The sequence below is a fragment of the Magnolia sinica genome, chromosome 13 (assembly GCF_029962835.1).
Source record: "Magnolia sinica isolate HGM2019 chromosome 13, MsV1, whole genome shotgun sequence".
NCBI lineage: Eukaryota > Viridiplantae > Streptophyta > Magnoliopsida > Magnoliales > Magnoliaceae > Magnolia > Magnolia sinica.
The window spans coordinates 4,444,338-4,456,155 of NC_080585.1; the positions used below are offsets into that span (position 1 = coordinate 4,444,338).

Below are 11,818 nucleotides of genomic sequence, written 5' to 3' on the forward strand. Positions count from 1 at the left end.
TTTTTAATTTTTTATTTTAAATAAGTTGAATTGACGGTGGATTATCACGGATTACAGGCTTCTTCTTTTCTCCTCCTCCTCCTCTCTCTCTCTCTGGTCCTAGCTGGAGGACAGATCACCTACAACTAGCTGTATGCGTGTGACCGTCTTTTATGCCTTCTGAATTTTTGTTTCCATTTTGTTCTTCCACAGGCAAAATGCCTGTTAAAATCCATCGCAGGTTAATTTAATGGTTGAGATTTGGAATGTTGGCTTGCATGCTGCAACTTTTGCAGTCTTCAAGTTACAATTTTGGGTAGATGAAATCCTTTTTTAAAGTCCATCACCAGCTCTCGAGGAGCAGGATCGCTTGAACAGTGATTGTTGGTGTGTGGTGGTCCAACCATACCAGGGCCCAATGGTTTAATGGTCCCCTTGTATGCACGTGTGCACCAGATAATAGTCCATCTACACTGCTTGTAGATTGCAAAAATTCGTAATCTTGCAAGCAATCATCCCTATTAATAGTGAGAAAAACTAGGATGCTTGGGCTTCAAGTGTGATGCATGATATGCAGGCATTTAGAACTTGCTATTTGATTATCTTACCATTGCAGAGATGGTTAAGCATGAAAAATATTTTGGTCTGCTAATCAGAGGTTAGGAATGAATTAACCAACCTGATCAACCTACTTATCAAGCCTCATACTCGGCTAGAGTATCCAACAACTCCAATTAACAGTAGCAATGGCTCCATTCTCAGGATCAATTTTGCTGAGACAATGATTTCAAGATGATTCTTAAGAGCTCCTTTCCTCTGCGGACATTTGATCTGGACCTTCCATCTGCTGGCTCCATTGTTGATTGGCTTGCATTGCAAAGGTCATGCTTTTCGATGATTCTACACGAGGAACCAATGGAATTCCCCTCTGCTTGAAAGTGTCGTCCTTTGGAAGGCACGGTTCATTCGACAGATGTGATTTTCTGATCTCGTGGTTTTGCTGCAACAGCCTACCCATGGCTGGATCGACTAGATGCATGGTTCAGATCCATTGTATGCAGCTGAGTGTTAGGTCTTGATTGTTGGAAGCCATTTCCATGGACGAATTGGATCCAAGTGCTCCAAAATCAGGTGGACCGCACGTATGAAAGAAATGAACGGGTATGAATACTCAGTGATGGTTCATTTAAGTTGCCGTGCAACCTAGCTGTAAAACCGCCCAGTCTGATTTTGGCAAATAATAATGTTTAAAAGAGAGACATTCATTGGGCCAATTCATCCATTTGGAGGTTTGGGATTTGCAGTCCATGTCTTTATATATATATATATATATATATATATATATATATATATATATATATATATATATATAAAGAAGATTACCCATAAGATGGATAGCTTGGATGACTTGGGACATGGTGATGGATGGCTTGGGCCTACTGGTTGCATAACTAGGTCCCCTGAACTCTTGTAATACGAAAGTCCAAATCCAAGGTTTTGTTACTGCCAAATAGAGAAAATGCATTTCAGATTAATTACCAAACAACAGACATTGCAATTTGATAAACTCAAATCCAGACAGCAAATTCATGGCTTTACCAGATCCATATTCTCACTTCCTTGGCCCCAAACCTGTCCCTAAAGCATCACATCCAAACCATCCAAGTAGAGAGCCCCAACGGAGGGATGGCCAAATCATTCAATCTTCAGCCTTCTCTAGCCATAAAATCTGCAGGCCATCGATCAACGGGTTAGGATCATCCCATTGGAGAGATTCTATGGCTATGAGTCATTCACAGTGCAGCCCATCAAATCAACGAAGAGTTGGAACAACATTCGAAAAGCCGACAAAGAAAATGAAATCCTGGAACTGTTTGACAAATGCCTCGGAGAAATGTGGCCTTTTGGAACACTTGGATTAATGGGTAATGCTTGGGGCAAACAGTCCTGAGACACTCTTCTGGTGTTTGTTTGGATGGTTGAGGAAGGTGTAGGCCCATTGAGATTACAATGATTTTGTCTATTATCATCTGGGAATTTGCCGACATCGAAGTGGACGCATTGCTCAATGAAGAAATTGCGAATTGAACATAACAGATTCTAGGGTAGTGGTTTGATCTATACATATTGAAAACATGTTGATACATGTTGCATCAATAAGCAGATGAAACTGGAAGGTGAAAGTTAAACCGTTCTCAAGACCTTGATGACTGGTCATCCAAATCCAATGAGAAATCTAAATACAGAAATATACATGGTAGGAATGAAACGTAATGACATGCTTATCTATACATGTATCTGAAAACCTATTCAAAGCAAGGTTTTAAGACTTGGTAACTTGGACCAACTTGTCTGGTCTCGAGTCGAGTCGTACCAGGCCCCCCCCATTTCCAATTCTGACAAATACGACCCATGGTTCAGTTATCCACAACGCTAGTTTGTTGATCTTGGATGATGGAGCACGTCCCAAAAACGTCCAGCTCGAAACAAACCAATGACCTATTATTTCAGTTGAATGTGAAGTGTTGTTGTTTCTCTCTTCTTAACGATCAATTTGAGAATATGTAGACCGCTAATCTAGACATTATTCGGAGTGTGGTCCATCAACAGGTTCCAAGATAAAAACAGATGAGAATCCAGTCTAAACATGGACATTTTGCTGCAATTCCCAAATCCCACACGACCATGCCCACACAATGAGAGGTTGAAAAGTTTAGCTCTTAATTGAGTTCATCTTTGTGCAGCTAGCCATAGTTCCTTGCAAGCTTGCTGGTGATATTGTGACCTGGAGCTGAAGTTAAAAGCTCTTCAGTTCAAAGGTTTGGGAGCCTTCATTAGCTTAGGATGCATTTGGATGCCTATTTGAATTGAACTGCTATAAAATTCAGTTTATATAAGGAAATGACCCAAATGGAGGTGGGTTCATTTTAATCTATAACAATGACCAAATCCTAATTGCAATTCCATGTATTTCAAGCCCAACTTCAAACTCACTAATTTCTATTCTACCTCATTTCCTTTCTACTTTCTTGAATCCAGTTATCATAATACAACTCAATTGAGCATCCAAACGCAACCTTACTATGTTTCCACAATCCACCCAATCCAACACAGCTTTGTGTGTGTACAATGTGCATCCAGGTGCTGTCTCAGTGCATATAAGTATACAGCACTTAGATGAACTTAACACACGAACTGTATTTAGTCACACTTAAATGCACTTAAACACACTAAAGCGCACTCAGACACTTCTGTACTAGACAAACCATTGTTTTCGATCCACTTCTTTTGGATGTAATGTAACTATAGAACATTGAGTTGGATTTGAGCAATGCATGATGCAGAGTATTCTACAGAGAATTTGGAAGTGGATGAGAACTAGAAAAGTGTGAAACCGTCGTCATAACAAACATGCCGACCTCGTCGACATGGCAGTGCATTCTCATTGTATTCAGCACAGCAGCTCCATCTTTTCTTCCAATTGGCAATTCCTGTGTTTGGCCTATTCCCTTTCTCATTCCATCTGTAAACAATCACTCCACTTCTGTCACTCCACTCGCCGTCTATCCCCTGGTGTGGGGGTGCCAATGCAAACAATCCTCTCTCTCCTGCAGACAGTTCAACCACATCAAGTAATGTAGCTATGGACGTCAGTCATGGGAGCCCGCATGACAGCTATAATCCAGGGCCTGGTTCCCACCATTGTATGCATGCGTGTGATTGATCCGGGCCATTCATTAGGTAGTGGTCATTGTGAACATGCCCCATACCAAGTGAGCAACTCTAGTGGTTGAATTTGGACCACTGGCCCTCCTTTTTTCTGACTGTTGAGAGATGGGCCTGAGCCTCGGCTACGGGTCAGGCTCAGGTTAGGTAGGGGTCAGCCCAAGCCCGACCCTTTTACGAATTCTCACCCGAATCCAACCCTTGACTCATTACCCTATGTTCCAACCAGGCTCACTTAAAATTCATTAAGCCCATCCCCAACTTGACCTGACCCCTTTAATTGCAATCAAGTCAACCTCGACTAACCTAGCATTTTATCTTTTTAGTTGTTTCGCTGGATGGGTCACTTAGATCTTTGGTCTCCACCTAGACCCGATGAAAAAAATTGAATCATTTCTTATGGATGCTCAACCCAACCCAACCTAACTAGTGGACACTTGTATGTATGTGAGAGTAGAGGGATTGAGAAAAATGTTTCTTATAGAATTCAATTTAGGTGGCAGAAAAAGAAACGTGCCTCTGGAGTTTTATGTGATCGTCATGTACCACTTAAATGAAAAGAATTTTTTATAACATTGGTATAAGACCAAACATGCTTTATATATAGAATGTTGGGCAGTTAAAGAATAACATATTCATAAGATGAGCGTAGCTAAAACAAAGATGTTGAGATGAATGTGTGACAAGACACGACGAGAGACCGAGAACTGGGTCTGTTATGGTTAAGTACAAATTAAGGGCATCTAAAAAGGCAAAGAGACAGTGAGAAGGAGTTGACGACCTATGGTCCACTGATCATGGTCCTTGATATAGTGAAATGGTTGAAAAGGTTTCATGTAATTGACCCAATTAATTGGGATAAAAGCTTAGATAATGATGATGACAATGACACATACATACATCGTATGCATGCATGTTTTTCAATATTTTGCTTTGGGCCTTTGATTGGGTCATCTGGTCCATTCCATTGATGAAATATATGGGCCGTTTGGGTCAGGTACGGCCTAACCTAAGCCCAACCCATTTACTTAAATGGGCCAGATTTCTAGCCCGAGCCTGACTCACTACCTATTTAATTGGGTTCTGGCCAGTTGACCCATGGGCTGGCCTGACCCATTTCCATCACTAGTTGCCTCCGCCCATTTGCAATTTTAGACTCATCAAAGTGTCCCAGAAATGCTAAGTGGCCATGTTTGTGATATTCGGTCATTCAACGCATGACCAATATGCAAGAGTAGACTAGCCTGATGAACGGCCCGGATCTCCCACAAGTATGTTTGTGTAGTAAAAGGAAATGGCCCAACTCTCTTTGATACTCTGGCAGTGGATGATGCTTGATATACCCAGACGTGGCATTCGTAAACTCAAATTAAACCGCCCAAATTGTGGAACCAACCATGCCTCAATTGCAATCACAAAATCAGACTGTAGAGCAATCTCTGATTCGCGGACACTGAATCGCTGAAGTGGGACCGTTGAATATCTTTTTATTTCAACCGTCCAGCAAATTTCCACCAATAAGATAGTCATATAATCGAACAAGTGTAATTTATGGTGTACAATACATCTAAACCGGGACACATAATTCGAATTACATGTACGCCACGTGTACAAATAGTCAGTGCATGCGTATCATCCACAAAGAGAGGCAGAGTATCAAAGTTGAACAGGATAGAAAGGCATACCTGTCTTATGGCCGTGGAAAAAGCAAGAAGTAGGAGAGTTATCCTTATCTTGGTAGAGAGTGTTGCACCTCAGGCATTTCTTCAGATTTGAGCTTTCTTTGATGTTGGATGCTCTGATTTTCGTAAAATATGATGGCTTTAAGAGGAGTTTTAGTGAAAGGCTACCACTCAAAGCCATGGGATTCTTTTCTTTGAGGGACAGATCGGCCTTCTTTTGAAATCTGGAGGATAATACTGGATGAGAAATGCTCAAATCCAGCCGTTTGGACGGTTAGTAATCGTCTATCCATCAAATAACTTCCAACCTTTCATGTTCATACAAAATCCAACCCGTCCAATATGTTGGCCCCACCATGAGAATAATACTTTTTAAAAATCATCATCTTACTAATCAAGTGATCCAAAAAATAATGTTTAGCTGCTGATGAATAGAAAATATAAGTGTGGTTTGATTACTAGGTGAATGGAGATGATTCTTTCATAAAGTGATTCTCATTTTGGGGCCAACATATTGGACGGGTTGGATTTCACATTCATTGGCGTATTGGAAGTTATCTGCTCGTTGGACCTCCAACTGGTTAGATGTCAGCATCTCTCATATTAGACTAAGAGAAATGACCCGGTGCTCTCAGAGGATTATATAAGTTATAGTGTTCCTAATTGCATTGGAACACTTGAATAGTCTAATATATCAATCTGGACCGTCTACTAGGTTGATCATATGTTTTATGGGCTATGGGCTATGGCCTCGAAAAAAAAAATGAAAATAAAATGATTGCATGATATAAGTCACTAGTAAGGTTGGTGATGTTTATAGCCTTCCATTTCCAAGACATGGATGGGCTGGTTATGATTTTTTTAACGAAGGTGATTCTTTTGAACCGTAAGCAAGCCTGATGGATCCCAAAAAATAGATGGTTAAAATTGTAGATTAGGCCATTTTTAATAAACGATCTTAGCTGCCAATGTCATAGGCCATTGATTTGATAGTTAGAATTGTTAGATTGGTGTGGTTTTTACTTGATGACCAATGAAGGGTTCTTTGGAACCTTTACGTAAATATTGAGAGTCAAATCATGTCATGGAAATGTTACATGCCTGAGGAATTTTTGGATAAAAACTCCATTTTAAATTACCAAATAAATCCCTATGATATTCAAGCTTTTTGATGTGTTAAATACCAAAGTACCCTTAGGTTATTTATTTATTTATTACAGACCAACATGGTAATAAATAAAAAAAGTGTAATGATTGCAAATTTCTTTACAACTTAGTTGGTTAACTGTAAATATATATAAATGATGATATAAAAGTAAAGGCAACTTACTTTACCATTTTAATTTTGTAAAATATTGATAGGTCCCAGTATGTGTTGACAGATGCCTTAAATCTACAATGCTCGACTCGACCGGTCGAGTGGGCCACTCGACTAGTCGAGGGCTGTTCGACTCAAAATTCCAGTGACTTGTGTTTTTTGGTGTCCGGGCTGCTCAATCGGTCGAGGGAATGACTCGATCCGTCAAGGAGGTCTCTCGACCAGTCGAAGCTTCCGAGGTTATGTAAATTCGAGTCCGGATCTTTTGCGGATTACAGAAATCTGAGGCGGTTTTCACAAGGGTGCGAAAGTAAAGTTTCCTAAACTATAAATAGGGATCCCTAAGACTATTCTAAAGTATTTTAAAGGGTTCCTAAAGGTATTCTAAAGGGTTCTAAGGTTATCAAAGCGTGTAGCAAGGGTGAGATTTGAGGTTGTTTGAATTGGGTAAATCATCTCTCTTTGTAATTGATGCTTTCGTAATGGAATTCTGTCGCTTTGTGCCGTGGTTTTTTCTCGTAAGGGTTTTTCACGTTAAATCTGCGCGTTCTCTTGTGTGCTTGGTGCCATTGGATTGCTATCATAAATCTAGATCTGTGTGATTCCGTAGGCTAAAATCCCAACATTATAAAGTATGTTTTTTTAAATCCATATCATTTATTCATTTTATGAAATCATTTTAAGGCAGGAGCTAAATATAAAAGCAACCCCAAAACTTACACAACCTCGGGAAGTTTTCAACGATAGGCATTAAATCCCCACTATATTATGTGGTCTTCATGAGCTACAGACTTGCTTCATCTTCTTTCTTATACTCTAAATTAATTTGAGAACAATGGATAGGTAGCATGGATATGATACATGTATCATGGTGGAGCTCACTTGATTTTTGAAGTGAATTTTCAACTTTTTACTAGTAGTAAATACTTGTGATAATTATGATTTTATCACTATTTACATACAATTATATTAAATAAAACATACTCTAAAGACATTAATATTAACAATTTTAACATTGGATTGAATGGCTAATAACACATTTTCTTTAAATTATAAAGATAGTTGACACAACAAAGGATGATGGATTATATATATAAAAGGTTTTATGTAGTCGAGGCCATGAGAACTTCCCATGAGGTCAAATGGTGTGGGCTCCACTGTGATGCATGTCGAACATCTACCTCATCAATTAGATGCACCATTCCATGGTGGGCCTAGGGCTTAAAAATAAAGTCAATCTGTGACTTGTGTGGGCCACACCACATACAAAAGTTGAGAGGGGTTACCTCCATTAAAACATTTATAATCATTTATTGGGCCAACCGAGATGTGGTTCATAAATTCAGTCCATCCATTATGTGTGTCCCACTTGGATGAGGGGTCAAACCAAGTTCTAGACACATGAAAATTTCAATTGAGCCCCACCAAGTGCTTTTATATGTTTTAGGAATGTCTTTATATGATTTTAGATAATATGGCCCACCCAAGTTCATTATACGGCTGATTTTTGGGTTATCCTATAATTTAAAGGGGACCCATCAAATACATGATGATGATGTCCAACATACATCTTGGTGAGGCACACAAGGCTTAACCTCACAGTAAGTTCCAATAGGCTGGACCGTATAGAACCTTGTCCAATATATATGGCTACACTGCATAGAACCTTTTCCCATGGGTTGGGATCCTCTGTTATCTGGTCAACGGGGATTTCCTGTTACCCTAATCCTCATTGGTCCACGTCACCACTCACTTAAAAAAACAAAATAGTACATGGAGTGGTCGGTATCCGTTCGTTGGACGCTTTTCAATAGAGAAGAAATTCGCCATGGTACCGTGGCACCTCATCTCCCATGCGTGATACCATGGATGGTAATCTGACCCATCCAAATCATGAGTCCTACTTTGAACAGATCATAGATATAAAATTAACTAATTTGAGGATGTTAATCGTCTGATTTTCACCAGATTTATAGACCATTTTCATTTCATCCATCCTTTTGCTAAACACTGTTAGATGGTTAGGATCATCCGATCAATTTTATTTTTGGGACACAAGCAGTACACAGAAGAACTCACGATTTATCCGGACAATGCTTAAGTTAGGTGAGAGCACGTTGTGATCTAGCCGTTATTAGTGCTGTATGATGCATCATGCACGTTAGTTTATCCCATGCTTTGTCGTTGGGAACAAGAATCTAAACAAAAAGCCCGAATGGGTTGAAGGAATGGGAGCGTATTAGGTGCGGCCCTTACCGTGGGGTCCACCACGACGCATTTATTCGATGTCCACGCTGTCAATCCATTTTTCATATCATTTTAGGTCATTAGGAAACGGATTGGCTACTTCCCCTGCCACCAGCCATTGGCTGGTGGTCGGTGCTCTCTGGGCCCCACCATGATGTATGTGTTTCATCCATGCTGTCCGTCTATTTTTATAAATCATTTTATGGTATGAAAGAACAAATGAGGTATATCTCAATCTCAAGTGGACCACATTACAGGAAACAGTGTTGAATGAACATTGACCATTAAAAAGTTTTGGGGGCCATAAAAGTTTTGGATCAAGCTGATATTTATTTTTTTCCCTTTATCTGGGTCTTTATGACCTAATCAACAGATTGGATGTCAAATAAACAGTGCAGTGGGCCTTAGGAATATTTTAATGGTGGATATTTAATCATTATTGTTTTCCTGTGGTGTGGAACACCTAAGATTTATATCGAAATGATCTATAAAACTGTATGAACATAATGGATGAAACACATACATCACCGTGGGTCCCACAGAGCACCGACAACCAGCCACAGGGCTGGTGTCAGGGGGAGTAATCTGTCTCCAGGTGATTAGTCCAAAAACGAAGAAGATCCAAATCTCAGGTGGACCAAACTATAGGAAACGGTGGTGATTGAACGCCCTACCATTAAAAACTTACTATGGTCCGACGTAATGTCTATTTGCCATCTAACCTGTTGATAGGGTCACAAAAACCTGGATGAAGGGATAAAAAAAATAATCAGCTTGATCCAAAACTTTCATAGCCCATTAATGGTCAATCGTCACTGTTTCCCATAGTATGGTCCACCTGAGATTTGATTCTGCTTCATTTTTGGGATCATACCCTAAAATTATCTAGAAAAACGGATGTACGGTGTGGATATGTAATTCATAGGTCATGGTAGCCCCACACCAAGGGCCGCACCGTCTTGGGTATGGCCGGGGCCGCACCTAATCCACACCGGAATCACATATTCCCATAACATCTAGGCTGCGGCATTGCACTATATACACGGGTTCTGAATTGTGATAAATGGGACCCATGATACGGTAATCCAGACCGTTGGTTTCTTTCCTGCCACCGTGGATGGTCTAAGAATTATATACAGATAGAAGGTTAATAATAGAGATAGAATTAAGGTCCACATGCAGCTGAATAGGTATGCTGGTACATGATCCATCTACCGTGGGACTCAACAGACCAACGGCCTGGATTCCCCAGCCAAATAGTGGGCTAGGAATCTTATAATTCCTGAGTGGACCACATACCATGTAATGACAAACATGACAAGTACACAAAAATAGCACTACAAACTTAGAACTAGTCATCAAACCGCCCCTTTCCGCACCTGCTCCACTACAGATTCTAAATGCACAGCTAAACACCCATTTTAAATAACACCGACTTTTCAATTGGGCTCTCCGTTCAGATTCTAAGAGCCACGTGGCTGGTACTAAATGTGATCCACACCGTCCATCAGGAAGACTGCTTCGTGTTCACATATAAGCCCAAAAAACATGACCATCCAGACGTCAGGTACGCCACACCCTAGGGAAAAGTTGGGACGGACACTCACCATTAGTTTTGTGTAGGGCCCACCGTGGTATTATATGATATCCAAACGATTCATCTGATGTTCCACATCCAGATGAAAAGAATTCCTTAAAATCAAAATTTCAAAATTCAGATGGGCCATACCATATTAATTTAGGGGGTGTTATTTGATACTCCGTCAAGGCATGAAGCTTGATACGCAGGCACCCATTAATTGTATGTCTGGCACGCATTAACTCAAAATAAACTGGATAGTTTGTGGAACCTCCTGTTTTTATGGCACAATTCCATAATCAGATTTCTTGAGTGATCTCTACGTGGTTTATTTGTTGAAATAAGCCCATTGGATGCTTCTCATTTTAAACCGTCCAATCAATGTCGACCAATCCGATGATCGCATTATCAAGTGATCTTAAATTTTTCTCCATGATTCATCTAGAATGGGACCCATAATTTGGAAAATTCAATTTGAATTATTTGTATGCCACGTCTTCCATTTTAAAATAATTCCTAAGTGTCTGCGCATCATCCATCATGCTCTGCTTGTGTATCATCATAGTTTTTCTCTTCCTTTCAAAGAGAAATGCTCCAGTGCTAGCACCATGAGTTATAGTGCTCTTAGTTGCATCAGTTCACTTGGAAAGTCCATTCGGTCGATCCGAACTGTCCATTAGTCTAGAAAACATTTCAAAACTATCATACATAAATTTTATAGAATCCGATGATCCAGTCCATCATTGATTTGGCTTTATATTCCACAACCATCCGTCTTAGAATCCATGAATGGAATGGTTACGATTTCCTAACGAAAGTAGCACTTTATAATCATAAGCAATCCATGAGAGGAACTAACAATTATATGGATCAAATTGTATACTACACCTAATTTTTTGTAAGTATTTTTAACTGTCGATATGAAAGGCCATTAATCAAACGGTTCATATTCTTTAGATCATGTGATGTTTGCGTGGTAGCTCATATAATGTGTTATGAACGTAATGAACAGTCTAGATCAATGTATTAGATTGTAAAAATGACCCAGTGAAAGTAGGAGCACCATAACCAGAGCACTGGAAAATCTCTCAAATTTAAATAGGGCCGTCAACGGGCCGAGCCTGGGTTGTCTCGGCTCGGAACTTCAACTGTTTCGGTCTGGGCTGTCGGGCAGGCCTTATTCAAAATCTGATTATAGGCCCGAGCCCGGCCCATTGACACCCCTACATTTAAATATCCCGACCATTCAATTAAGGCTCTAATAACTAATAATATTAGCACCCAATT

The 11,818-nt window shown here is 39.9% G+C and overlaps 1 protein-coding gene across 4 annotated transcripts; it reads right to left on the reverse strand.

Moving 5' to 3' along the window:
- Window positions 1-1,362: 1,362 nt before the first annotated feature.
- LOC131222497 (uncharacterized) lies at window positions 1,363-5,604 on the reverse strand. 4 transcript variants are annotated; one of them, XR_009160073.1, is made up of 4 exons: window positions 5,391-5,603; window positions 3,399-3,587; window positions 1,579-1,708; window positions 1,363-1,482 (listed from the first exon to the last, which is right to left on the reverse strand). XR_009160073.1 is itself a non-coding variant. In XM_058217581.1 (3 exons), exons 1-3 carry the CDS (start codon window positions 5,566-5,568, stop codon window positions 1,686-1,688), a joined length of 390 nt encoding a protein of 129 aa, XP_058073564.1. In that variant the 5' UTR covers window positions 5,569-5,603; the 3' UTR covers window positions 1,491-1,685. The 4 variants fall into 4 exon arrangements, 3 of the variants coding, with proteins under 3 accessions (XP_058073564.1, XP_058073562.1, XP_058073563.1); XM_058217581.1 differs by lacking the exon at window positions 1,363-1,482 and having other exon boundaries at window positions 1,491-1,708; XM_058217579.1 differs by lacking the exons at window positions 1,363-1,482; window positions 1,579-1,708 and adding an exon at window positions 2,158-2,478 and having other exon boundaries at window positions 5,391-5,604.
- Between the last annotated feature and the right edge of the window lie 6,214 nt (window positions 5,605-11,818).

Excerpts from the sequence above, each read along its gene's own strand:
- LOC131222497 (XM_058217579.1), bottom strand. The coding sequence starts at position 5,568 with ATGGCTTTGAGTGGTAGCCTTTCACTAAAACTCCTCTTAAAGCCATCA. Across the intron at positions 3,588-5,390 it reads TTTCCACGGCCATAAGACAG|GAGAGAGAGGATTGTTTGCA; the intron begins GTATGCCTTTCT and ends AACTGTCTGCAG. Across the intron at positions 2,479-3,398 it reads TGCACTGCCATGTCGACGAG|GTCATTGGTTTGTTTCGAGC; the intron begins GTCGGCATGTTT and ends CTGAAATAATAG.